A 27,565-nucleotide genomic window follows, 5' to 3' on the forward strand; every position below is an offset into this window, starting at 1 on the left:
CAAGTAGCGTTCAGATCAATGATTAGTTTCTGAACAAACCTGTGTTCATTTGTTCGTGTGCGTTTTAGCTCTTGTACATGTTTCCTCTTAGACAAACTCAAGAAACACATAAACACCAATGGAGGGATAGACCGTAACGACGTACTTCATATCAAAAGGGAGATGTTGTCTAATTAGATCTAGATATTCCAGCCCAGTTCATATTCTATGATAGCAGGACATTGATGCAAATACTCCGAAAGTGAAAACAAGAATATGACACTCCCCATACGCGCCATTTCCGATGGTTATACAAAGTCACAGATATAACATACACTCATCCTAACAAAAGACGCCCTTTATTTCGCGCGTCTCCTCTACACGACTCCAAGTCCCCTCAGCACCCTCATCTTGACACCCTCCCACGTATTCAGCTTCGGCCGCACATCAAGATAGAAGCTCGGCCCGCCGGTAGCGCCCTTCGCCCTCCCGGCGTAGAAATCTATCACGTAGTCGACGCGCGTGCCGCAGCGATCGACGATCCAGTCGTGGCGGTCGAAGGGGGCCGTGTAGCCCAGGAGGGTGTTGATGCGGGCCTTGGGCGACATGCGGGTGCTAAGACCGGCGAAGGAATGGAGCTTGGGTCCGTCGCAGCTGTACGTTTCTCATAGTTAGCGAATGCGTCTTCAGCTCTAGAGGTTGGAGAGGGGGAGAAGAAGAAACATACGCAGTCCCAGCAGTATAAGGCGTCTCCCACTCCAAAATCTCCTTCCACGCCCTCTCATTAACAGCGTTATGTATCGGCACAACAGTCTTCATATCCGCTGCCTCAGCGCCATGTCCCTTCCTACGCATAGCGTCAAAGAACATCTTCTCCGACGGATACACCCAGTTCCCTGACGCTTCGTCCTTGCCAGTTTCCGTCTCGTGGTTCACCGGACAGCCCGTCACGGCGTTGGGGTCTGAGGAGCGGGGGATGCTGGAGACGACGCGCGAAGTGTCGAGCGAGGGGTCGTGGGGGGCTGCCGCCGGAGTGGGAGCCGGCGCTGCAGGCGCGGAGGATGTGAAGGGGATGTAGGAGACGATGGTTTGCGCCCAGGACTTTGGCGTCGGAGCCGGAGCCGGCTGGGATTGGGGTGGGAGGGGATGCGGCGCTTGGGAGGAGCCGCCGGCGCGGGCTTGGGCGAGCCAGGCTTCGCGGGACTTGTGGTCGACGGGACAGGCGGATGCCCCGTCGCTTGGGGCTTTGGAGTCGGCCATTGGCAGGAGATTATGGTTCTGAGGTTCGGGGATTTGCAGGTTCTTGCGTTTGCGCCAGGCTGCTTCACTAAGAAGCAAAGGGCTGCTCTCGAAGCGGTTTCTGCTCGAGATCTTTGAGAGGACGCCGGGAAGACGGGACCAAATTTTCTAAGGGCAGGAGCGAATCGGAAATAATGTATATCCAACCCAGTTCGCACTGTGTGATGGCGTCACTGACCAAGCTCAAGCACACTTGTACGCCAAATTTATCCCAGGCGCCGCCTGGATTTAATAGAAGGCGACATTTTCTCACAAATTTGCTCACTTCAAGAAGCCATAAAAAGGGAAGAAAATGATGAGGGAAATGAGAGAGGAAGAAAAAAAAAGGAGGAAAAAACTGCCTCGAATATAAGTGAATGCTAATCAGCTACTACTCTCGAGAATCATAACGTCGTGAATTCTTCTGAACTCCTCATCTCATCGAAAATGCACGATTCTAAGGTGAATTGGGAGTCCCGGTAAGACTCCTCAATCCCCAGTCTCCACGGCTCCCCGGGCCAAGAAAAAGGAAAGAATGCAAGGAAGAAAGAAGAAGGAAAACGGCCGTAGCTCTGCAGACGACCTCGTCCGCGTCCCCATCGACCTTCACAACAGACAGACTTAGAGAGCAGGCCCTTCCCAGTCCTCTCGTCTCATCCGAATAAGCCACGCCTGTTTATGCGGAAACGCAATCTGCCGCTCCCTCGAGAATCCCGCCTTCTGAAGATGAGAAAGGAACCTATACCACAAATTAGTGCCGGCCACACACAACAATAATGCCAAACAATGGAAAAATCCTTCCTCCTCCTCCTCTCCCCTAGGACAAACTAACCTCTCGTTATCGACCCGCGGCTCCAAACAGATGCTCATCGTGCGGAAATCCGCCGTCAAGCACCAATGCACCAAGCTCGACAGCCAAGTCGGCACCCTCCCCCGCGCCCACTCCTCGCCGACCAGAATATGCAGCCCGCGGTCCCAGTCGGCGATCAAGTCCCCGAGCTTTTGTCCTAGAGGATCCTCCTTGACCCAGTATATTTCGAAATAGCCGAACGGTACGCCGTCCCACATGCCGATGACGGGGAACGAGTGCTGCGACTTCACGGCGTTGAGGAGGAAATCGGGGGTGAATTCGCCCCAGAATTTAGACACGCGAGGCTTTGAGAGCCAGGATTTCAAGAGAGCGGTGTCGGAGAGTTCCCGGAGGTGCGTATGTTCGGGGGGGTTGGGCCCCAGAGGGCCGCGATATTGCACGGGTGTCGCCGAGGTCGAAGCTACTCGGAGCGACAGATAATGGCCTATGCTCGGCACGAATCGGGAATAGAATATCTCGCCCATTCGCGGGGGCTTCGGCCGCAGGGGATGCCGCACATTATTCGTAGTCGTATAGGCGAGCGGACCAGGAGGGTAATAGGTTGGTAAATGCGAGCTGGAGTAAAATGGACCGGAGGGAACCGAGGTGGGCGGTGCCGTGAAGGTTGTCGTGGGTATCGAAAACATGGCGGATTGGTCGGCGTCGGCGGCGGCGATCAGCGGCGACAGGGGTGTGCCAGGCCTGCTGCTTGGCGGGGATCCCAGGAGGGAGCTGCTGCCAAGGTAGGTATTGTGCTGCAGGCTAAAGAGAAAGAGGCGACCGGGGATCTGCCAAAACATTTTCTTCGACACGAACATGCGGGACCACGACTCGGCCGACTCGTCGCTGACGGCGGAATCAGCCGACGCGATGAGGCCCATTCGCTCAAGCTTGGGTATCAGGTTCCTGCCGCGCAGCACGCCGTCCTTTTTAACGTTGATCAGCCAGTCGCCTTTAGGCTTCGCGTCGTCGGGGGTGTTCTTGGAGGCCTCGGTGCGCAGGTAAGGAAGCGGCTCGGGCTGGTGGAAGTACCAGTACAGCGTAATCCAGAGCATCATGGCGATTTGGCGGGTTGGACTGGCGGGGGCCTTGTACTCGGAGCTCGAGGGGAGGGACACGGATGAGATGAAGAGATTGTCATTTTGCAACGATGGCTTTGTATAGGGACGGATGCGTAGGTGCGAGCCATTGGCGTGGGAGTGGGCGTGGGCCGCAACTCCGTCCAGATGGTTGTTTGGTCCGTGGCCGTTGATCGGAGGCGAATCATGATATCCGGCACCGACGCCGAGGGGGGACACTTCTCGCTCTTGTGTATTTAGGACCACGGTCCAGCCAATCGGGTAGGGATTAAGTTGATTGCTTAATTCATTGGATTTGAAAAAGAGACCAGAAAAGACGGGTTTGACTGTGAAGCTCTGGCCGTCAGGCAAGTTGATGACCTGGGGCGCCATCCTCAAAGATATAGAATAGATTGGAGATATCAGCGATGGCAAGGTGGCACGTGGGAGTTACCGAGGGTAGGTTCGGAAAAAGCAGAGGAATGATTAGGAGCACCAAAGGTTCAGAGGGTGATGATCTGAGGTTTTCAAAGGTTGAGACGCGTGACCTCAAGAGGAGGAGGAGGCGACTGTGCGATATGCGGAGGCGCCACAAGGACGCTGAACGCACGATGGTGACGTCTAGCGAAATTTGCGAATTCGCCGAATTCCCAGGGAGGGAGCAAAGGAAGGGAGGAGAGTTGGAGGAGGAAGCTCTGCTCCAACCAACGAGCCAACCCGATCCGAAACGAGGTCGAGGTCGAAGCTACAAAGGCTAGTGAGAGTAGGAGACACTAGTTAGTACTTTAGAGTGACAGCATGAAGTCTGGAGTCGGGCGAAGGAGCAAGCTGGAATGAACTGTAATGTTGTAACTTGAGATCTCCAAGGCGGGTATTAGCGGGGTGGTTTTGGTGGCGGGCGGGGGAGCAATTGGCGATGGATCCTCAGGTAAAGTTGTAAGGTCGTCCACCAGCAGACGTCAACGATCATTCGATGTAGCTCCAAAGTAGCTTCTTGTATCACCCTGTCTCACTCGGTAGCTTTAGCTGTAACTCTTTGTCTGGGCGCCAGCTCAAATTCAGCCTCGGTGCTGTGTTATTGCCGTGGGTATCAAAAGACTTCGGTGTGGGCTCAATCAAATCGTGCCGTCATCGGGTACTTCGCAGTTGAATACAGGAACCTTCTTTTTTTTTTTTTTTTTTCCTCTTTTCGTCGTATTGATCTCTTTGATCCGTTTTAGGGCGGCCAGGTTCACTGCTCTGCTGCGGATCCTAATCCTACACTGAGCTACAGTGAGAAAATAGGCGACGGTGGGCGGCAAGACTAGCTCAAAGGAGTCAAGTGCCCCCGAAGCTCTGACGAAACGGACTTACAACGAGCTCTCTTTGGTAGTATTTATGGTTGAGGAGGTCAGACTCAGAATTTCCCCAACTCCACTGCTGATGGACCCGAAGCGGGCTCGGATATAGCGGGCGACGGGAGGATACGGCCGAGATCGCTGCCGTGCGTGGACGAAGTAATGGATGTATTGATGTATACGAAGTAGATCGACTTTGTTGTCGTAATTGTGCGTGCGTAGGATTCCGAGCTTGGGAGCCGTTTTTCAAATTGAGCTGGGAGGATCTGGATCCGGGTCTAGATCTGGAAGAGACCAGGGACAAGGGGGTTAGGGGGAAGGGGGCTTAGGCCAGATCGCTTGGCTATGCTCGGAGGGGAATGCCCGAAGATAATCTCGCAAAGATAATCTCTCTTCCAGATAATCTCTCGGCTGCGGTAACACACAGGCCCAGGTGCAGGCGGCAGATGGGCTGGTCTGGACAGAGAGGGACGTCGAGGCTCTATTAGTACGAGCGCAGGCTTGGGCAGAGCAGTCAGTGGGGTGCGACTTCGCGTTGGTCTGTTCTCGTTCTTATATCGTGTTGCAGAACGGGTTTAGCTGTGCTAGTTGATTTGTGCACCAGGAACAAGAACAGAACAAGAACAAGAACGGGAAAAGAAGGTGGAATGAATGCCGGACCTAAATGTTTATTTAACTTTCATGTTCTAATCATTGCTTCTTATATGCATGTTCCAGATCAGCTTCGGCCCCCGCTTGTAATTGTAGTGTAGCGTGGTTCCCCTAGTTTCCTTCCATCGTCCAGGCACAACGGCTTAGCATTTGGACGGGCTGGCTGTGTTGGCTGTGTTGGCTGTGTACATCGTCGTAGTTTACCAAATCTGGATATCATCAAGCAGGAACAGGAACGAACCTCCCAAAGCTTCGAGATTGGTAAACAGTCTCTGCTGGTTCGTGACATTTGGCCATAGCCGGGTGATACTCTCCGCCACTAGGAGCTTGTTTATCTAACGAGTCGGTCACATCAACTCACTAGACTTTGCCCATCTGAGATACGGCGACGGTGATTCGCCGAGCCATCCAAGACTGCCTTCGGCTCCCCGCGTATGCGGGCTCGCTTTCTTACTGCGGGAGCGGGATCTGGTATGTTTGTCGCGTACTACCGTGGGGTGTCTCCCAGGATTCAAGATGAATCATTGTTTCTTCCGCTGTCGTGTCGCGCCAGATCCCTGTCACCATGCAGCCTGCCTTACGAGTACATGTAGTACTATTTCCTAGTGGACCCGGCCACCAAGGTATTGATCGTCGTTGGCCCAAGGAGTGGAGGTTTCTTTGTGTCATCGACAAGGTATGAACTTTCCTCTCGTGGGGGAAACCGAGAGGGATGATGATGGTGATGATGCGATGAGAACCATCTTCACAAGAAACTAGATCCTCCATACTCGACCCTTCCACCGTGACAAGGTAATGGATCTCATAGGAACGGGACGAGGTCCTCGTGATCAATGAACCGAATCTCCCTCACTTACAAGAGTTCCATGGCCAACTCTGCCCTCTTCATCTCTCTCTCCAACACCTCACACAGCCTCCCCCAACGCCCGAACCCCACCCCCAAGCCTGCACGCGAGATGCACTTCCTCCTTGATCCGGTCTAGACTCGAATGATTGCGATACAAACCGGGTTGGATTTTCTGACGAGTACTGCTAACGGGAGCGGAGCTGTTCTCGAAAGCTGGAGCCTGGTTCCGAAAGGGGATATCCCACCCTCCTCCTCCCGGGCTAAGATTGACCAATCGATCGAGACGTTTTACTCATCAGAATGTCAGCTCTTTTTCGCAACTGAATCTGCTAGTTCCGCCCTCGGCGCGTAAACAGCTTTTCATATTGACTCGTTTGATTGTTTCGTTCTAATGTTCTTGTTTTGTGGACTAGGAACTCTGCTGACATCAAGCGTGTGTGGTGCAGTGTGCTGTATCCAATATACTCTGGATCTCTTGGGCGGACATTGCCAACTCTTCTCGCACTTGCTCCGAGAGAGTGGAGGGGTTCAATTACGGTTTGGACTTTCCATCTATTGAGACAGCTCCCACTTCTGAAGAGCTTAAGTCTGTTTAAGTCTGTTTTCATCGGTCATCGACCAGACCCCCCCAGACCTCCAAGAGATGGCCTTTTCACGGATGCACTCATAAACTTGCTACCCGTGAGCCAAGAAATGGGAACGACGATATCACTATTGGGAGACGTGGTTCGGCGAGATCTTGCATATCGGGGCCCTCAAGTGTGCAAGCCTCGATGTCATCCAGTTTATTGACTGCCCAGGCATGCTAACAAACTGTTTGCTCAAAGACAATGCCGCCTTGCCTGCCATGCGGAACGCCGCGAAAACAGTTTCCTTACTCGCCCCTAAGGGCCCTTGACTCCGGTTCTACCGTATATTGTTTCCAAAAAGCGCCGGCCTTCTTGATAGCCCAACTCTGCTGAGCAGTCCCTTCTTCGCTTCTTCGCTTCTTCCCTTCTAACCCCTACCTCCATTGTAATCAGCACCGCCAGCTTTCCTCAACCTAGCAACGATATCCGCCTCATCCAAATCCGACTTGTCATTCGCATCAACCTGTATACTATGATGGCTCAGCACCTTCTTCACCTCCCCGCTCTCGATGCTAACCCTCGCCTTCCTCATAACCTTGGTATTGTCCCCAATCCAAATGACAAGCACAAACTTGACCCTCGTGCTCTCCGAGTCATTGGCGTATTCCACCCGCACGTACGCGTACTGCACCTGGCTGTCGTCGAGCTCCTCGCGCAGCTCCGAGAGGCCGCCCGATCCCGTCTTGGTCAGCTTGAGCTGGTTGCCTGTCGGACCGTTGCCGATGAGGAGCCAGTTCGTCGGCTCCTTGTCTGAGCGGACGGCGTCGTATGCGCTGGCTATCTCGGGGGAGTTGAGGCCAGACATGGCTTGTATATTCTCGGGGGTAAAAAGGGTCGGTGCGGGGGAATTTCGCGGGGCTTGCGTCAAAGGAGAGGGTCGCTGGTTGTCCCTCTGGCGTTGACGGGCCGATGGTTCTCGAGTGTTGTCTTTGATTTTTTGGCAAGATTTTTTTTGGGGGAGAGGAGCTTCGTGGTAGGAGAGCTTTGCGACAAGTCGTGTCAGAGGCTTGTCGGGGACGGGTTGTTCGGTCTCGTGCCGCTGCTCGGTGTGGAAGGAGGCGGAAGCCAAGTGATCAGCCAGCGATGCTGAACCCCCTGTCTCAGTCCGTCTTGGAGGGGTCGATCGCCTCCATTGAAGCATTGTAGTGGGGAGTTTTCTATTCGCTACTGACATAACCGGGATAGTATGTAATTTATCTGATTAGAGTGAGTATCGCCTTCACGGTGTCAATTCACGGATAAGTGCATGATTCGCTTACGCCAGACATGTCAACACTTGATAGAGACACAAAGACAGCAGAAATAGAACATACCGGGCCAACTTATACCAAGGAATTGGTTCTCTTCCACAGCTGGCGTCACCTTCGCAGTGGTCCCAGCCGATGTCAAGACCGCAGATTCTATGAGCGCTGAGAGCACTGTTCGTTTGCAAGAATTCGATCTTGGCCATACCTTACCAGCAAAAACAACTATTGGCGACAAGTGAAAGACAAGTGTGCCTTCATAATAGTCTTTGGCCGACCTTTGCTTTGTCTCAGAAACAAGCCTTTGGCGGCTGCTTCCGTTGTTTCCCATTGTTATCCGCAATTTCCGTCCGTCCTTGACCTTCAACCCTCTCTCCTCTCTTTAGCCTCCATGTTGCAAGACAGACTAAGCTGCTACTTTATGCCCAGTATGGGACAAGATGTAAATATTTTAATTAATGCACTTCCATTCAATTTCCTTTAGAAAGAGGACAGAAAGGGGTGGCAGGGAGGGATTAGCCTTCCTTCTGCCTTGTCTGCGGATTGTAGTACACAGCCATTTACACTCTCCCCAACTTACACGCTCACTTACACGCTCACACGAAAACACCCTTTTGTGATCCCTTTGAAGGCGCCTCTAGTACCTGACTAGGTAGGATGACTTCTTTCCCTTGAGCCCTAATCCACTTCATCTCTTCCCAACCACACTTTTCTTTCTCCTTACTCTCATCACAATCACAGAACCAGCACACTTCTAGTCCTGGAATCCAGATTGCCCTGCTTCACCTCTCACCTTTCACCTTTCTCTGGTAAGTATCAGATTCTCTTTGTCAACCGGATTCCTCACTTCTCTCATAGGAGAAGACCCTGTCAGTGCTGAATCTTCTTTGTAGACCACAGCTTGGTTCAGGGATCAAGCCCACAGTGTGGCTATCAACCCCCTTTGCCCATACGGCAGAACTCCAGCAAAGGAGAAAGAAACCCACCCAAAGGAACATCGTCAGGCCAACACGGCACCTCTACCTTTGTACAGTAAGTATCAAAAGGCCAGCTTTCCTCGGTTGGCGTTTCCCGTTTTGTTTTCCCCCTTTCTATCTCTCTCTTCTCATTCACCCTCGATCCTCGTCTGATTCCTCCCATCATCCTCCGATCGAGTACGGCATTCTAACATTCAATTCTCTCATCTCTCCCTAGTCCTTCGGACGAACGATGTCAAGATGGCGTTCACTACGCCCGCATTCGTCCCTATGAACCCACCTCTCCCCATTGAGCCGCCTCGTCCTTGGCCTGCCTCGGACGGTACGGATATCCCTCTTTCTGAGTTCATTCAAGACATCCTGCCCAAGGCAAATGATCCTCATGACCCTCCTCCCTTCCAGCATGGTAGTGCTGTTGACCCCCCCACTCTTCGTGTTGGCGTTCCCAACACCATTCTCTTATTCCCCGGTTCCTTCAACCCTCCCCACCATGGCCATATGAAGCTCCTGAAGCAGGTCATGGAGGGGGTCGGCAAGGACCTGAATGTCATCGGTGCAATTATCATCATCGACGATGATGAGAGGCTGGCCGAGAAAGCCAAGAACGGCGACTTGAACCTCAAGTTCTCGCAGAGACACCGCGCTCGTTTGTGGCATGGCGATCGTCGTCCGCCTGTCGATTGGGTTTGGATCTTTTCTCACCCGGAGAGCAAGTGGTGGAAGTTCCGTTCTGATTTGGCCGAAAAGGCCAAGAAAGACAAGTACGACATTCGCTTTATCCATCTCGTTGGACCGACTCAGATTACGGGGGACTCCCTCCCCGATACCAAGACTTGGTCTTGTGACTACATGATCACGTCGGATACGGATTACAAACCGGGCCAAATGGGTGTCTTGGACGTTCCGTCTGACAAAGCTTATGAATGCAGCCCTTGGATTCGGGCCGGCAGTGTGAACAATGATATCCACCAGCTTGCTTGCGCCAAGTTCAACGTTGACCCGACCGTGGCCACGCCCTACGCTTTTCTGCAGTACATTCACAATGAGTCGCAGCGCATCGGCGCCACGGCCTTGAGCAATTGGGTCTGCGAGCGTCGCGAGTATCCTTTCGGAACGATCCGCTACGTTCCAGCAGTCAGCGCCGATGAGAAGCGAGGCATTCAGTCTGAGCATGTTCGGAAGTTGATCGTTGACACCGATGTTAAGAAGTTCCTCCATATCTATCCAGCTCTCGCCGCGGCGGTTCCAGAGCCCAGGCTGATGCTCCTGTTCGTCCGTGATATTCGGGCCATGGAGAATCCTCATCTGTATTTCACGATTTTCCCACCCACTCCCAGAACGCCCGGAAATTCGTCCAAGAAACCGGCCAAGAAGTCCCCCAATGAGGCCTCCAAGAAACCCCTCGGCGGTTATGATGGCTCCGAGGACCCTCATATTTAGGAAAACAAGACCCAAGGAGGTCCGTCTAACCAGTCAGCTCGAAAGAGATTCAAGGACAGCGAGAGGACCAACAGCGGTCCTCACCGAGAGACTAAGAAGGCCAAGTATGATGACTTCGAGTACGAAGCTCTCAATGAATTGAAGAGGGTCATCAACCGTGACAAGACCGAAAACCTTCATGCCAGTTCTTGGCGCTCGGGCTGGATCCCTCTCGGCGATTTCGCTTATCTCGCTGAACTCAGCAAGGTATTTGATGATTCATCCGGCGACGAGAAGAAGCCCATGCCGGCCGATGTGCCGGCCGACGTGGATAGCCCCGTACAACAGCGCACGGCTCGTCGCAAGGCTTTCGCTGCCGCTGCCGCTGCCGCTGCCTCTTCCGATACACAGGCCGGCAAAATGAAGGCTGTCACGACCATGTCTAGCAAGATGGCTTTGAGGTCGAAGGCTTCGGTTTCGGGTCTTAGTGACAACTACTATGCCGAGCTCGCAGAGGCGGCCTCTGTTGGTCATGACGGTCAGCCCGCTGGAATGACTGATTCGACCACGACCACCAAGGTCTTCGCCGTCAAGGCGTCGTCTGATGGCCAGGCTCCACGGACCCCACCTGCCCAGGTTACCTCGAATGAGCCATCCAAGGGAAGTGCCGGCGAGCTAGCCAAGACAGAGATGAACATCGATGGATCTCAGCCGTTCAACATCGTCGACTGGTCCCATCCTAACGGGGGTGTCTACCTGCGGGGTCCCCCCGGACAGCAATCTTGAGCATTATTCGCTCGTATTACACGGCTGATGGTCCGTCCTCATGCAAGGTATCAAGATGCATGTATATTGAGTGGTGGGTGGTGGGGAAGGGATTGTATTGTTCGTCTGAGACTGTCTTTGTTTTTTACAGTTCTTACCCTTTTCATTGTTCTATCGTCCGTCTACCTGATGGACGGCGTCGGCCATGGGGTTTCTTCCTCGTTTGTTCTCACCTTCAGCGTCGTCGAATCAGGCAAGTTATACACGCACTTTCCTCTTTTTCGACAAGAGCTGTTTGAAGTGGCATGGCATTTTACTCAACCCAGCAGTTCGGGTTCCTGTTCGCCTCGTCTTTTACATCCAGAGGATGTTGATTCTCGTTGGTCAAGCCTGGGCAGGAGGAGTAAATCCTGGTTATGGCTGGTAGACTATTGATTTTGAAGAAGGGGGTCTGTTTCCAAGTTGTTCTCCGTTGAGGATCGAGAGTCCTATCACGTTTTCAATTCGTTTTCTTTCTTTTTCTGTCCATTACACTATTATCTCGTACCTTGCGTACGATGCGTATGTATGACACAGCTAGTCAATAAAGTTCATCCTTCCCCACCCAAAGTTCTGCAAGTCTGCAGGGGAGATTCGAGATTCCCCCCACCTCAACCTCATGGCCTTTCGGAAGACAGGAGATGGCGTATTCGTAACTAACTTTGGTGCTACTACTTTGTACTAACCTTGCGCAAGGGATAGAGATCCAGCGAACCGGATCATGACCATGTGGGTGGGAATGGACGCTGTGGTTGAACCATCATAACAGGGGTGGAGACGGCGCATTCTGCAAAGAAAGGTCAAGCTTCGAAACGCCTTGGCTTTGAGGACCATGGCTCTGTTTTACTTCACAGTTCGTATCATGGCATATGGCATGATGTGATGGATGCGATGGATTTAGCGGCAGGCGCATAATTCAGGCGAGCGAGCGCAGGTCCACGAAGAAGAGAACCGGGTGAGGAGAGAAAGTGGCGTTAGATGATGATGCCTGTAGATGTAATTATGGAGCACGGGGAAGCAAGGGAAAAAGCAGCATGAGGAGAGGTTGAAGATTTCAATCGCTTCAGGTTGTGCGTTGCGTTGCGATGCGTGGGGGCGAAGCGCATCCGAGTCGGGGAGGACGTGGTCGAAATGGAAGCTGCGATTGGTCCGACGAGTCCATCGCCAACGTCGTGTTATTTCTCTCTGACCAGACTGTCGGGCTCGGCGGATGGCACAGGCTCGCCCGATTCTGCCACCGAAGGCAATGCATGCGCATAAACCGACTTTTATGAAGCCTCGTCTTGTTCTCGTCTTTGCTTTTTTCCCCTCCTCTTCCTAGTCTCCTGGTCGAGGATAGGAAACGTTTGTGCACGATGTGCATCGAGTTGATCATCTTCCACGCCATCCGCACATCCACCATCCCACCGCGACGTCCACATCCCACCTGGATCCTCGCCCTTAGTTCTACATCGGGATGCCGAGCTTGACAGGTACGCGGAACCAATTAAACTAGAATGGCCTAGTCCAGCCTCCAAATAAGACTGCAAATTCCGTTGCCGCAGCCGATTGGGAGGGAAGCACCCGTCCATCCGTGAGTGACCGGGCCAGTTAATGCCCTGATACCATCCCCCACCGAGTCACTTTGCAGACTCGAAAGCTTGGAAGGATCCGAGCTCAACGTCCCAAGGCCCCGGATACAAAGTGTTGCCCACGCTTCCTCTCCTGTGCAGCGCATTGGACCGGATCCCTCCAGCTCTCCAACCTGGCCGATGGTAAGCTAGAACGTCTTCGGCACGGAATTATTACCACACTTATCTTCAACTCTTCTCCCCCACCTCCTCGCCTGAGGATGTCTCACCTGTCCTCGTTGGACACAGACCAACAGCCTTCCCGATTTCTGTTTAAACGTCGATTGTGTCGATGGTGGTGTCGAGGAGTTAAGACGCTGACCTTCTTCGACTTTCTGATCAACTTACTCGCTTCTAAGAGATCTATGATATCGACGAGTTAACGCAATGGATTATTACATCCGTTGATCATTGACCTGGGATACTTAAACACCACTCACTGGCTGATTTCTTGAACGCCGTAAAGACGACATGGCCGCCCTCTCGCAGTACAATTACATCTTCTTCATCACAGCCATCCTGGCTTTCCTCGATGCCTGGAACATTGGTAAGTGTATTCGATGTCGACGAGTCATTTTCTTGGTCCTCGTGAAATATACATCGAACAGCCAAGTCATCGTCTGTACTACGATATAGCCTCAGGGCGCATCAGTTGCCTTCCGACCAATATCAATATCACCAATCATATACCTACCAATGAACAACATGGGAGTACGTACGGCGCTCAGGAACTAACTCACTTCACCAGGCGCCAACGATGTCGCCAACTCCTTCGCCTCATCCATCTCCTCACGATGTCTCACCATGAAGCAAGCCGTCCTAGTGGCTTCAATCACCGAACTCGCCGGGTCTATCTCCGTAGGCTCCCGAGTCGCCGACACCATTCGAACTCGAGTTATCGACCCATCTCTCTACGCCGAAACCCCCTCCGTCCTCCTTCTCGCCATGATGTGCACCGTCTTCGGCTCCGCTGTCTTCCTTACTATCGCCACTCGCTACGGACTTCCCGTCTCAACGACCCATTCGACGATCGGGGGTCTTGTTGGTGCTGCAACCGCCTCCGTGGGCATCTCGAAAATCAACTGGGGAGTTTCGGGCGTGTCGCAGGTATTTCTGGCTTGGATCATAGCACCAGGTATTGCTGGGTTCTTGGGAGCCATTCTTTTCCTCTTCACGAAGATGGCGGTGCTCGCGAGGAAGCAGGCTGTGAGAAACGCTTTATTCTCTATTCCCGTCTACACCTTTATCACCGTCGGTGCCCTGACGAGTAAGTCACCGTTCCCTTCTCCCCGATGTCCTCTCTCTCCCTCGTATTTCGCATGCTCGCTAACGACATCCCTTCAGTGCTTGTCGCCTGGAAAGGAGTCCAAGTGGTCGAAGAGCCGTCAACCGAACTCATGATAATCCTCGTCTTCACCATCGCTGGCGGTGCCGCCATCATCGTAGCCCTCTTTCTCCTACCCTACCTCTGGCGCCGCATTATGAGTGAAGATTGGCCCTTGAAGTGGTACATGATTTGGCAGGGCCCTTTCCTACTTAAACGTCCACAACCACCCCCGACACCGCCGGGCTTCAACAAGCTCAAAATAAAAAACTATTACCAAGGCCACCTCACCCCCGAAGAGCTCTTCTACGTCCGCGCCTCCGACACCCTCCTCAAATCCGTCCAAACCAGCCCCGACGGATCCTGCCCCATCTTCCTCGACAACGACGACGACTTCGTCCTCCCTCCCCCGGCCCAAGCCGTTCCCTCCATGCACGGGGCCATAGTGGCACCCTCTTCTTCCTCCACCCGCTGCCAAACCCCCAACAACGACCTAATCCCCCCCAGACCCCCGGGCCACTGGACAACCCCAAAAGTCTTCCTCTGGAAAATCAACCGCATCCTCCTCCACGGCCTCGAGCAGGACGTCGTCCGTCTCCAAAAGATCAACTCCGTGCTGACGTGGGACATCGCCACCATGCACTCCAAAGCCCAGCGCTTCGACAACCGCGCCGAACACGCCTACAGCTTCCTCCAGGTCATCACGGCCGCCGCTGCCAGTTTCGTCCACGGCGCCAACGACGTCTCGAACTCGGCGGCTCCACTGTCAACGGCGTACGAGGTCTGGCTGCACAACGAGGTGCCGATGAAAGTGGGCGTGCCGATCTGGATCTTATGTCTTGGCGGCGGCGCAATAGTCTTGGGATTGCTGACATACGGGTACCACGTGATGCGGAATCTGGGTAACCGGTTGACGTTGATATCGCCGTCTCGAGGGTTCTGCATGGAGCTGTCTACTGCTATTACCGTGCTTATGGCCACGAGGCTGGCTCTCCCCGTTTCGGTATGTCTAAGCTTCATAGCCCGTCCCTTTTCGTGTTCTTCAAACTTAAGATGTCGCTAACATAAAAATAAAAAAAAGACGACGCAATGTATCACCGGCGCGACGGTGGGAGTTGGTCTTGCCAACGGCGACTGGCGCAGTATCAACCCACGCCTCGTCGCCTTCATCTACTTTGGCTGGATCATTACTTTACCAGTCACAGCATTCCTATCGGGTAGCATGATGGCTATCATTCTCAATGCGCCAACCTGGGCGACCGGAGTGGTCACCCCAACTTAAAACGATGCGGCACGCGCCATTGAGATGTATATCTCTTTATTCCGTCCAGAAGACGGATAATCTACGTAACCTGGAGGTTCTCGAGGTTTTGTACATACTGATCAGACATATTACTATTTCCTTTTCTTCTTCTTTTTCTCTCTTTTGTCGGATATTTACAGGGAGGGTATCTGTCAGATTTTTGGGCTTTGGAACTAGGACAGGGACTGGGATTGGGAATACAGGACTGGGAATAACACTTGTGATAGATACCCGTGGACAGCGAGGCGCAGTTGGAGTCTTTTAGATCAACATTTACTTACTCTCATGATACTTTTGGCCATGAATATTATAAAACTGTCTCTCGCTACTCTTCTCCTTTCGCCGCTAGGCTGACTCGATTTCGTGAGGACTGTCCGTTAAAAGGCGTCGCCCCCAGCATAGCTCTCGGCAGGGGACTATGAGCGGACAGAATCGCCTCTACCACATGAGTAAAAGAGGAGAACCACTCTATTATACAACATTCTGTTTTTCAAACTCGCGGTATTCGTCCGAGGGTGGAGATATCCTGGGCAACCAGACGCCGGGTTGGCCACACGACACGATGGACCGCTGGCCGCAAGCAAAAGAGAGAGAAGGGAAAAAAAAATAACAAATAAAAATAAAACTGTTAAATTAGAATAAAAATAAATAAATAAAATCAAGATGAAGAATGAAAAAAAATTATCGGAACCCGCCAGTGCCACCTTATCGAGAAAATCCTATTACTTCCCGGTCCGACCAGGGGTCGAACCAAGAACACCTCGAGCGCTTTCAACCAGCTGCCAAGAGGGACGGGGTTAACCAGTTGCTTAGCTGGCGGGTTCCTTAGGGGTCCTGCACAATATTTTTTTCCTATATAGTTAAGTTGGGATTTCGATGCGGTTGCCGTGGCTCCTTCCTGATGCTGTTCTTTCCTTGGGAGTGTGAACGCTATGCGACCCCTTCCTCGCCAAATGGATGACGACGTTTCAGGGGGATTCCGGGATTTCTAAGCTGATAGGTTGAGCGAGCGTACGTTCCGCGGAGGGGTTCTCCATAGAACAGCATCGGCCTATTTGCCCATCTGCTTGTATCTTCCACTGGTGATGGTTTATAGCTAGGTCCCTCGCCCATAGCCTAGTGTCACATAAGACAGATGGTTACGAGCGTTCCCTATTAGGAATGAGAAGTGATTGGCAGGAGATAGGATAAGAATGGTGCTTACAAGTGAACATACAGAATTTGATCGTAAGTTGAAGTTGAGGAGTCCATCCAACATTCGTCATGAAGTTAGCTGAGAATTGACTCACGTCTAAGATGCATCTGAAATATCCATATTCCTGCCCAGAGCCACTCACTCCAATTTATACACTCTCGCCGCATCACTCCACCTCCCTTCTCTCATCGGATCCAACTCCCTCAGCTTCGCCAACCAACCCTTGACCTCCTCCTTCTCATCCCCATCAATATCCTCGATCCCCGCCTTTGCTAGAATACACTCCAGTAGCGCCTCGTAGATCCACTTGACATCAAGATAATCCTCTAGCAGGTCCTTGATATCCTCCACCTCCTTGGCTAGATAAGCCAATCTTTCGGTCGCCGTGAGATGTGGAACGAAGCTCTGCTTCGCGTCCTTGGAAACAATGTTAAGAATGAGGAACTGGTGATAATACCACAGAGACTGGTCCTCGGGGCCGACATTGACGCCGCCTTGGATAAGTTCAAGCTCTTACCAACAAAACCATGTGAGTGAACGAGTCCCAAATGTTTTAAGCGACGGCAGAACGGACAGATTTACGTACCCTTTTCAAGAAACTTTGTCCTCGCAGCATCGTCGGCATCCCGCTCATCAAGTAACCGCGGAATCAATTGACTCCGATTATGCCACGCCGAAAAGTTGGACAAATCCTCGTGGATCTTGGCCGTCGTGTACTGGAACTCCGACTCCACCATACTCTTCCCTGCGAGCGCCGGGTCCTCGAGCTGTGCCACAACTTGCCTCCTGTATCCCCAAGCGTGAAAATTCCTCCTATCTTTGGTCAACATCTTACTCGCCAGGTCAAGCTCCCTCTGCCAGATCTGCCTCGCCGCAGGAACCGCCAGCAGCGCGATAGCCTGGTTGAGTATCCACAGCCTATGGTTCCATATCCAGTAGCATTTCGGAAACTCCATTAGGAGCGGAACGGTAAACATCAACTCGTCCTTGATAACCTCAAGATCATTCCGCTGTTGTTGCTCCTCGACCTTCTTCTTATCATCCTCACCAGAGTCGTCGGTTTTTGTCTCTTTGCTAGCTGTTGTACCACTCTTCCCAGTTGTCCGGTAGCGTAGGCTTGGCGGGGTCTCTGTCGAGGAAGAGGTAAATGAGCCTTCGGAGGAGGGTATGCCAGTGCGCGCTGCTGTAGAACTCGGCGATGCCCTCGAGCGCGAGGGCCCATCCGACGATCTTGAGAATATACCAGATATTAGGCACCGCCTGCGGACGTTCCATATCGTATAGTATTCGGGGTTCGTGCGTAGAAGCTTCGTGGAAAGATCGAAAGTGTCTCGGCTGTAGTTTTGCTCGGCGACCTAGTGTCCCTCATTCGCATTTAGCCACGTTTGCTTTCGTCACAAGGAAAAGGCGGATTGAGGCATCGACGATGGTAGGCAGTCTGTAAAGATGAGGGGAAGAGGGGGAATGGAAATGGATAGACTCACCCGCGCGCGTATTGTGTCTTCTAGGTCGCGGTACTTTTGAATTCTCGTCTGGTCCTGCTGGCGTTGTTCGGCGGTGCGATATTGCTTCGTCCGGGCTATGCCGTGCTCAATGCGCCCAATACACGTTAGCCTTTCCCTTGTTCGTCCTTTTCAAAAAGACAGATCACACCCTTCGGCGGCATTCAACTAGGAGAGTCGAAAGTGACGCCGTCCTGGTATCTCTCCCATCTGTCGAAGGAAGGTTTGGAAATGGGAGCTTACACTGGCCATCTCGAAGGTAAATTGCAGTGAGGGGTTGGCTTGCTGGGTCAAGGAGTTCGGGACGAGGGGTTCCGACGTCTCCTCGGAGGACAAGGGTCGCTTGAAGGTGGGCTGAGGAGAAAACAACCCGGTCAGAAGATCGCACTCTTCGAAATTTACCAAGATACAGGTTTATTCGGCAGCCTAGCTCGAGTTCATTTCACTCCCTAAGCTACTCTTGCACGCAATCATCGTCCTGAAGACATTCGATGCGTCGATTACGTAGGCGGCTTTCTGGCTCTGGGCCGCCAACTGTTGTCACTTGCTTACTGAAAGAGACCAGAAACTTCTGAATTTCTAACTTGCCAATATCTTCGTCCTCTAAAAACTCCAAGAATGCATGTTCGCCATATATAGCGAAATTCCAGTACTACCTTTCCAGACTACGGTGGTGGCGGGACCCTCTTCTTCTTGAGATAGCGACACATGGAGAAAAAAAAAAAATCTAAGCGAAACGCACAAAGTACTCCAACAAATCAATCTAGGCCTGCAGCTGACATGGCCAAGTATCCAAGAGTAACCGAGACAAGAAGGGTAAGTATGCTGCTTGGTACACCAGCGCTGATAAAGTGCTTGACAGACAGGTATCGTCTTCCGGTGGCATCCTCCTTCATAATAGCGGCTATAACACAGGCATCAGGATCGCATTCTTAAAGAAAGGATGGGGTGAAGTAGAAAAATATGAGGAGGAAAACTTACTCATGTTCGGGAAACCACTCGTAGGCAGACCCATGGCAGCGCTGCACATGAGTACGCCCGCCATAACCAGAATGTTCGGCGTCGGGTTGTCCATTCCGTGGCCAACACTGTTAAGCAGCGGCAGGAAGATGAGAGCAGCCACAGTATGACTGATAAAGGTCGCAATGACCAAGATGAGGCAAGAGAAAATGACGAGCACAGAGTACAAGCTCATTCCCTCGACCTTCTCTGTGACGATGCTGCCGACAGTGTAAAGCAGGCCTGAAGACTCGACTGCCCTGCCAAGAGACAATCCACCGGCAGCGAGCATAATGATGGTCCAGGGGAAGTTATTAAAGTCCTCCTTCGTGAGAATACCGCTGCCGAAGAAGAGTACCATGGGGATGATGGCGATGACACCCATGTCTCCAAAGATGTCCTCGAGGGACTTGCTGGCACACCAGAGGCCGATCGTGCCTAGCGAAACGAAAACGACAAACCACTGGATGCCAGAGAAGGACTCCTTGATGGACCGAATCGGCGTGAGCGTCGTTCCTCGGCCAGGCTGGAAAATGATGAGAAGCAGGATCCAGATGAGCAAGATAGAGACGAATCCGACGGGGATGACGATAAAGAACCATTGGGGCCAGGTGGGTGGCGGCGTCATGATGCCCATGGCAACGACGTTTTGGGGCGATGCAATCGGCGAGAGCATACCGCCAATGTTGGCTGCGAGCGCGATTCCGAGGATCACGGCTTTGGACATGTTGGACCCCGATGGTAGCGTTCGAAGCATGGGCTGCTCGGACAAACCTTGGTCAGCATGCCTCGAAAACAATCAAAGGCAGGTTCATCTTGCTTTTCTCCCCCCTCACTCACCTCGATGATAGAGAAACAGAGAACCGGAGCAGCGACATTGCTAATCAGCATACTGGCAAAAGCCGCTACCATCATCGTGGCCAAAAGAACCACTCGCGGCGTAGTTCCCGCCTTACTGAGAACAAAGGTCGCGAGGTATTTATCAATCCTGCACTTGGAAAGCGCGGCAGCAAGAGTGAAACCACCGAGCAAGAGCATAATGACGGGTGTCCACATGGACGAGAAGATGTACTTGGCCGCCGCTTTGGAATCGAGCCTCTCCTCGGGCATCACTTCCGAATGTGCTACACGAAGCACGACGCAGAGGAACGGGATGATGAGCGAGGTAACGAATAGAGGGATGGCCTAATTCATGTGTGGTTAGCATCATTCAAAATACTCTTCTAATCGAACCGTCATGCCCGGAAAAAGAAAGTCGCATACCTCTGTAGCCCACAATGAACTAACAAACACCAGCAGGGCTAAGCAATTTTGCTGTTCGGGCCGCTCCATAATGGGCATCGTCAAGACAGCGAAGAAGACGAGGAACACAATGATCAGAGTGAACATGGCACTGTTCGCCAACCATACGGGAAGCTGGATGCGTCCAAACGGAGTTCTCACATCCTTAGTGACGGGCAGCTTGACATCGTCACCTTGGAGACCCGCAGCTTGCTCTGTCCCGAGGATGGCCCTGCCTAGGCGAGCAGCTTCTGCTCTCCTCTCCAAACCAATCATATCCCTCCACACGGTATTGCGCTCCCATACGACGTGCTCTCGAAGATGAGAGCGTAGGTCTTCCTTTGCTACCTCCAAGTCACCCTGCGTGGCAATGGTGGCGTATGCCGTCTCCATCTGAGATATCCTATCCTCCAACGCCCGCCGCGTCTCTGGTCTGAATGGGTAGGCAGGTAGGACGATCTCATCCATGTAACGGGCGCGGAGCTCCTTCTGGAGGATCTTGTCGAATTTCTTGAGAATTTTGCTGAACCCCGTCTTGTTCAGCTGAATGTACGACTTGAGCTCGCACAATTGGACATAAAGAGCCGTTATTCGCTTCTTCAGCACGATGCCCGTGGAGTAGGCTAGAGATCGCTCGGCAAACTCGTCGCTCAGGGTGGTGCTTCGTCGGCGAAGGGCTCTCCCAAACTCAGCTGATGCCGTCATAAGCCCCGTTATGCTCCCTACAGACTTGCGGCGGCTAAGAGCGCCCCTTGTCAAACCGACCGTCTCGTCATCCTCGTCGCTATCATCAACGCCGTCTGATATATGACTGTGGACACTGTACCGGCGCCCGTCGGCGCTCTCGGCGTCGAGATCGAACTCGCTAACGTCGGCGAGTAACTTTTCGACTTCTTCGTTGAGCTCTGCCTCTTTCGCCGTGTAGAATGACGTGATCTTGCGCAACTCGGGAACTAATGCGCGCTTGAAGATGACTTCGGGGTCTTCGCCGCCGACCAGAGGTCTCGCCTCGGCGTCCATGGCGGCGGCAGCAGCGACGGCATCGTGGACATCCTTCTCAAGCTGGTATATTCTGCACGAAGGGGAGTGTGTTAGCTTACCCAGGGCCCTGTAACATAGAAGGAATAGAGGGCACGTGAGGTGTCAACGTACAGCTTCTTTAGGTTGCTGTAAGAAATATACTCGCTGCTCCAGTCGGGCACGGCATTAAACTGAATGCTATGTGAAAACTTCATTTCGTCTTGCTTGTCGAGCCAGCGGGCCTTCTCCTGTCGCTTCGCTGTTCTCCTGGCTTGTTTTTCAAGATTGTCTTTCCGAGCCTTGATGGCGACGTAATCGTCGAGCTCGTATTCTTCGAACGTCGAGTCGGTGTCACGAGCAGCGGCAGGGGTAATGGAAGCGGTAGCAGGTCGGTTCGCCGTTGTCGATGGCTGTGTCGCAGTCGAGGCTGAGGCCGTCCCAAGACTTGCGATCCCTCCTCTTTCCGTTGCTTGTTGAAGACTAGGAGTACCGGTCCATGGATGGGAAGCAATGGGGTTATCAGAGGAGGGACGCTCGGAAAAGGATTTGAGCGTAATGGTTAACGATTGGTGCTAAACTACCTAGCAGCCTTGGAGGGAGTGGGAATCGGAACAAATGCGGAACGGGGGGGGGGGGTCAATCAGAAAGTCTCGATGTCTGTCACTTGTCTGGTTCCGTCAGATGTGGATTTGCAGAAATGGTGTCGGTACTGTACATACACTACTGTACTCGTCAGATAAGGGGAGTTTGGCGGGATTCGGAAGGTTTCTGGAGGGCTGACTGGGGCCGTTGGGGGGGGATTGGAATCCAGCTGTTCCTTGTGGCGGTGGCCACACGACACAGGCTAGCAGCCTTTTTCGTGCAGGTGTAAACCCAAAAGGCGACGCTTGGCAAGGGACCTGGCCATCAATGCCATCTCCCGTGGGGCTTGATTCTTGAGTCCTTGACTAAGAGACTTTACTTCACAGTTCAGTTCGAGTTGGAGGTACCTCGTTGCACGGAAAGGTGGTAGGCAGAAGCTCGCCTGATGCCCCTTGCACGTCCGCATTCGCAGGCTGACTCCTCGTGTGACGCAATCGACAGGAGGGAAAGATGCAAAATGTTGTGCCTCTCGTTGGTAGATCAAAAGAGGCCAAACTGGCCCGGAGCCAATGAAACAACCCATGTGCATGATTGGTTCGTGATGCTTCGAGTGAGAACTTCAGAGACACTGAGACATCAGCTTAGTCATCCACTCACGAGTCTCTTCTCCAGTCCCTCCTTCTCCCTCCTTCTCCCTGAATTTCTCGTGAAATTCCCAGAATTCAGGGGCGTCGAATCAATCAACCCAGCACTCAACCACCTCGTGATACAGTAGCTTACCACCCGTCCTCATGGGATTGGACACGCCAGTGACAACTTCATCTTGGCTCGTGGGGCTCGGTGGGTGGTCTTGCTTAATCCGGCATGGCGCAGCTTGAGAGTGGGAGTCATGCTTTTACTGGAAACTAGTCTCAGCCGTCTGCAGTTTTCGTGCATTGCCGCACCTACAAAGTACGAGGTACATGTGTGATGTGTAAAATCTCCCTGAGGGTGCCGATCGAAGCGTGATTGATTGCATTTCGATTACAGATCGATGAGAGACCAACCAGGTCAACCAGGTTTAGGCTGCATATTACACTTTTGCCCATCTTTTTCGTGAAGAAAATCTTCTTATTATGGTATGGTTGAGAGATGATGCTATGCCCATGTATGAAATCCAAATCCCATGTAAAGACACAAGGAGAAAGAGAAGGCAAAAAATAGGAAAGAAAAATTTTTACTCCGAGTCAGATCTTAGCGCCCCGAACCAAAGGCCAGAAGGAAAAAACTTCATCCCAACCGCCTCCGGTCCTTTTCTAGTGAGAAAGAAAAAATGAAGAAAAAAAAATAGTAAAAAAAGTTGACCCGCAAACAAGTCGGTGGATTCAAGTCTCGAGACCGTCTAATGCAGTTGTTGATGCAGCGCATTCGCCCTATAGCTCTCGCTCCTCACAATCAGGTCGTCATGTGTGCCCCGATCTACAATCCTGCCTCCCTCCACAACAAGAATCACATCGGCTCTCCTCACCGTGTGGATCCTATGCGTGATGGCCAGCACGGTAATGCCCCTCGCCGCCCTCTCCAGCCCCTCTTGCAGAGCCTTCTCGTTCTCTGCGTCAAGGGCGCTAGTGCTCTCGTCCAAGAGGAGGAGTCTAGGCTTCCTCACTAGGGCTCGGGCAATGGCCAACCTCTGCCTCTGGCCACCTGATAGCCTGGAGCCGTTGGGTCCGCACTCGGTGTCGTATCCCTGAGGGAGGGCCATGATCACGTCGTGCATGTTGGCGATCTTGCAGGCCGCCTCGATCTCTTCTTGAGTGGCATCTTGCCCGGGCTTGGCTCCGAGACCAATATTGAACTTGATGGTGCCGTCAAACAACGCGGGGTCTTGCGGTACGATGGCGATCTGATCCCTAAAGGTCGCGTTTTCCAACCGGCCGATATCGACGCCGTCAAGCTCGACCACTCCGGAAGGAGTATTGTACATACCCTGAACGAGGGACATGATTGTAGACTTTCCCGCTCCGGAGGGTCCAACAAGTCCGCAGAACTTTCCGGGCTCGAGCTCGAAGGACACATGTTCCAGGATTTTAAGTTCAGGCCTGGCAGGATACGAAAAGGTTACGTCCTTGAAAGCGACCCTGAGGCCTCCGTGTCCGGCAGGAAGACCGGAGCTGGCGGGTGCTCCTACCGCGGCCTCGGCGTCCTTTTCGCTCTTGGGTTCGTAGTCGGGAAGAGGTGGGCGCTTCTCACCCTCTCCTAGGCCTAGGTCGACGAGGTTGAGAACGCGAGAAGCTGCCAAGCGAGCGCGGGTCACCTCGGGAGCGAGGGCAAACATTTGTCCCCAGAGCTGAGCACCAACCAGCATGGCCACGAGAATGGTAAAGAACTGCGTAGGACCGTACTCGCCCTGGATGATCAACTTAGCACCCCACCAGTAAGCGAAGGCGTAGATAAAGTTGCCAACGGAGTAGGCGACGGCAAGGTAGAGGTTGACGTAGGCGCTGGCGCCAGCCATCTCCTTGCGCGGCTTCTTGAGAACTCGGCGGTAGGTCTGGTAGACCTCCTGCTCGAGCGACAGCGTGGCAATCGTCTTGATGGAGTTGACAGCCTCGACCGTGATGCCCACGGCTTTGGAAAAGGCCTCCGTGTGGCGCCTCTGGTGGCGGGCGAGTTCTAGCATTTGCATGATACCAGCCCCAAACTGAATAGGGATCAGCACGAGGCAGACAAGGGCGATCTTCCAGGCCATGATATGCGAGAGGATGATGGCGACGAGCAAGTTGACCGTGACGGCGATGAGAGTGCCCATGACCGATCCGCTGAAACCCCCAAGCTCGGTAGTGTCCTTGGTGATAATGGACAGAAGGCTGGATGGGTCCCGGCGGTGGGATTGATGAAAGTCCAGACCCTGCTTGAACAGGGACCTGAAAGAGAGAACTCTCAGTCGGTACAAGAGCTTCTCGGAGATAAGACCAAAAGACGACCAACTAGAGAAGTTGGCCAGGAACTCGACGCAGGCTATCATGAAGAACAGTCCAGACATGAGTTTACCCAGAGATCGAATCGTGCTCGGCTCTGTGCATGAATTGACCCTGCCAACCGTCTGTCCAAAGATGACACCGGTAGCCGAGTAGGTACAGCCGACAATAAAGGCGGCAACGCATCCGATGAGGACAAACGGTATGTTGGGGCGAATGAAATAACCAATCTTCTTCACCACAGCACCTCCAGGCATGTGAGCCTTGAGGGCATCGTCGTCTTCCTTGCTAGCCTCGGATCCCTGTTCCGAGCTAGGGGGAGGCTCAGCGACGCCCGTTTCACTCTTGACGGTATCGATACGCTCGGCCTTGCTCAGCTCGAGGGAGGCCTCCTCTCGCACCGTCGAGGCATTGTCGTCGTCATCTTCCTTATCCAAGCTCTGGAGCCGCACAAGCTCGGCGTATTCGCCGCCGAGTGCGACGAGCTCGCTGTGAGTACCTTGCTCGACGACACCACCAGCCTTGAATACGATGATGTTGTCAGCATTCCTAATGGTTGAGAGACGGTGCGCAACGGAGAGAACAGCGCGGCCCTGGGAAATGCGCTCCAGGTTGGCTTGGATGCGCTGCTCGGTTGCCGAGTCCAAGGAGGCAGTGGCTTCGTCGAGGACGAGAATCTTGGGATCGCGGATGAGAGCTCGAGCCAGGGCAACACGCTGCCTCTGACCACCGCTGAGCTGCGATCCCCCAGTTCCGACAGGGGTACCAAAGCCGTGCTGAAGCTTTTTGATAAAGGGGGCCGCGTCGGCAAGGTCAGCTGCCTCAGCAACAAGCTTGGCGATGGTCTGGACGCCGGCACTGTAGCTGGCAGAGGCCTCGATCATATCCTTGCCATCCTTGACCTCGGCGGCAAGCTTCTGCAGCTCGGGGCTGATCAGGGCGGGCTGGAGCTCTGCATGCTTGGGGTTGGACGAATTGACGAGACCCAGAGCAATATTCTCCAAGACGGACCGGTTGAGGAGAGTCGGCTCCTGCTGGACCATGCCAATAAGGCTTCGGACATACTTGACGTTGAGGTCTTTCAAAGGCATTCCGTCCAAGAATAGCTCTCCATTGATGGGATCGTAAAGACGCATAAGTAGAGCAACGATAGTCGACTTGCCTCCACCAGATGGGCCGACGACAGCTGTATGCTTGCCAGCGGGAATCGTGATCGAAACGTCCTTGAGGGTGGTCTGGTTGGGGCGGGAGGGATACGCGAATTCAACGTTTCTAAACTCGATTGTGCCTTCGGCGGGCTTGCTCGGCCGTACGCCATCGTCGCTGGTACCGTTGATAGCAGGTTGGTGGCTGATATCGTCCCTCAGCTTAATGAAGGAAGCAGAGGCGCCGCTGAACAAGGACAAAAAGGGCGCGACTTGGCTGAGTAGGACGCAGGCTTTACGGGCCGTTAGTTTCTACGGGCACACAGAATTCTTCGAACAACGACAAGAATATGAACTGCACTTACCATCCACGATGAGGAATACCACGGTGTAGATTTGACCAATGGAGGCATTGTTGCCCTTGCCCTCGACGGTATCGGCGATCTTGATACTTCCCTGCCAAAACGCTAACGCATTGGCAGAAAATGCGATAAAGTAAAGCGCACCGGCCTGGATAGCAGTCGTAATTGCCTTCTTGATACCGGCTTTTTGCGCCGTCAACATGTTGTTCGAGAACTTTTCCTCGAGTCTCGGAGCGGCACCAAAGGCGTGGACAACAGCAATATGGGTTAGAGCTTCAGAGGCAACAGACGACGCATGTCCCACGGCCGCGGACACGGCGCCGGTAAACTTCTCGACGTAATGTCCTCCGAGAATGCCCATGAGAAGGAAAGCCGGGGCCAGAGAGATGAGCATGCCGGCGAGCTTGGCGTCTCGCGTGAAACCGACGACGTACGCGGTGATGAAAAAGGAGATTGTGGCAATGTACATGCCGACCTTTTCGGAGGTTCCAGTCTGGACAACCTGAATATCGCTGTTGAGTCTCGACGAGACCTCACCAGCCTTGCGAGTGTCGAAGAAGGCCGCATCCTGGCCGAGGAGGGAGATGAAGTATTTTTCTCTTAGACGCTGGGCTAACCGCTGGCTGAAGAGGTTCCAGGAGACGATGTAGGTGTAAATGAGGACGAAGGACGCGATTCCTAGGTATACTAGGATGAGAACCTTCTTGTTTACTTCTTTTTGAAGCTCATGCTGAGTAGCTTTGGCGATAGCAGGATCGACAAGAGAGATGTCAAGCTCTGGATCGCAACTGCTGTCGTTCATGTCATCTAGAAGCTGACCGAAGATGATACCCATGAGAGGGAATGGGACACCGGAGGCAATGGCAGCAACGGTGCCGATAAGTAAGAGGAGGTAGTCGCGCCATGTCGGGTGCGCGTAGATGAGGAGTTGGAAGAATGTGAGGATGCCTGACCCGGACTGCTACCCAGATGTGAGAATCGAGAACAACACAATAAGTAAATTCAAGCTTTTTCGTTTGACTACAGTCTTTAGATCACGAAGGGTAGTGAATTCAAGCCTCCAGGATTGAAGAAGAAGAAAAAAAGAAAACAAAATAGCAATAACAGCTTTCTTACCTTGGTCTGGGGAGCTTCAGAGCTCAGCTGCGACTCCGACGAAGCTGTGTCCACAGCATCGGTACGCTTCTCGTTGACAACCTCGGTCTCGCCCAT

At 53.0% G+C, this 27,565-nt stretch overlaps 6 protein-coding genes and 1 pseudogene across 6 annotated transcripts; 2 read left to right on the forward strand and 5 right to left on the reverse strand.

The window, feature by feature from the left end:
- Nucleotides 1–356: 356 nt before the first annotated feature.
- On the reverse strand, nucleotides 357–1,239 carry SAPIO_CDS10920 (cytochrome c1 heme lyase; the record flags this gene model as incomplete). Its single annotated transcript, XM_016785728.2, has 2 exons — nucleotides 357–633; nucleotides 707–1,239. 2 exons carry the CDS (start codon nucleotides 1,237–1,239, stop codon nucleotides 357–359), a joined length of 810 nt encoding a protein of 269 aa, XP_016644510.2.
- Nucleotides 1,240–1,878: 639 nt separating this feature from the next.
- On the reverse strand, nucleotides 1,879–3,558 carry SAPIO_CDS10921 (GNAT-type acetyltransferase; the record flags this gene model as incomplete). Its single annotated transcript, XM_059463232.1, has 2 exons — nucleotides 1,879–1,998; nucleotides 2,095–3,558. 2 exons carry the CDS (start codon nucleotides 3,556–3,558, stop codon nucleotides 1,879–1,881), a joined length of 1,584 nt encoding a protein of 527 aa, XP_059319215.1.
- Nucleotides 3,559–6,996: 3,438 nt separating this feature from the next.
- Nucleotides 6,997–7,434, reverse strand: SAPIO_CDS2797 (annotated as a pseudogene; the record flags this gene model as incomplete).
- Nucleotides 7,435–9,090: 1,656 nt separating this feature from the next.
- On the forward strand, nucleotides 9,091–11,055 carry SAPIO_CDS2798 (uncharacterized protein; the record flags this gene model as incomplete). Its single annotated transcript, XM_016785729.1, has 2 exons — nucleotides 9,091–10,258; nucleotides 10,328–11,055. The coding sequence occupies 2 exons, from the start codon at nucleotides 9,091–9,093 to the stop codon at nucleotides 11,053–11,055; spliced, it is 1,896 nt and encodes a 631-aa protein (XP_016644511.1).
- Nucleotides 11,056–13,154: 2,099 nt separating this feature from the next.
- Nucleotides 13,155–15,289, forward strand: SAPIO_CDS2799 (Phosphate-repressible phosphate permease; the record flags this gene model as incomplete). Its single annotated transcript, XM_016785730.1, has 4 exons — nucleotides 13,155–13,230; nucleotides 13,432–13,950; nucleotides 14,028–15,010; nucleotides 15,089–15,289. 4 exons carry the CDS (start codon nucleotides 13,155–13,157, stop codon nucleotides 15,287–15,289), a joined length of 1,779 nt encoding a protein of 592 aa, XP_016644512.1.
- A 1,354-nt stretch (nucleotides 15,290–16,643) lies between these two features.
- On the reverse strand, nucleotides 16,644–22,853 carry SAPIO_CDS2800 (uncharacterized protein; the record flags this gene model as incomplete). Its single annotated transcript, XM_016785731.1, has 12 exons — nucleotides 16,644–17,017; nucleotides 17,092–17,860; nucleotides 17,990–18,094; nucleotides 18,251–18,361; nucleotides 18,811–18,911; nucleotides 18,989–19,766; nucleotides 19,847–20,191; nucleotides 20,270–21,359; nucleotides 21,440–21,879; nucleotides 22,547–22,584; nucleotides 22,670–22,762; nucleotides 22,838–22,853. The coding sequence occupies 12 exons, from the start codon at nucleotides 22,851–22,853 to the stop codon at nucleotides 16,644–16,646; spliced, it is 4,260 nt and encodes a 1,419-aa protein (XP_016644513.1).
- Nucleotides 22,854–23,270: 417 nt separating this feature from the next.
- On the reverse strand, nucleotides 23,271–27,565 carry SAPIO_CDS2801 (ABC multidrug transporter; the record flags this gene model as incomplete). Its single annotated transcript, XM_016785732.1, has 3 exons — nucleotides 23,271–26,284; nucleotides 26,357–27,314; nucleotides 27,470–27,565. The coding sequence occupies 3 exons, from the start codon at nucleotides 27,563–27,565 to the stop codon at nucleotides 23,271–23,273; spliced, it is 4,068 nt and encodes a 1,355-aa protein (XP_016644514.1).

This window comes from Scedosporium apiospermum, assembly GCF_000732125.1.
Source record: "Scedosporium apiospermum strain IHEM 14462 chromosome Unknown SEQ_SAPIO_0087, whole genome shotgun sequence".
Classification (NCBI taxonomy): Eukaryota; Fungi; Ascomycota; class Sordariomycetes; order Microascales; family Microascaceae; genus Scedosporium; species Scedosporium apiospermum.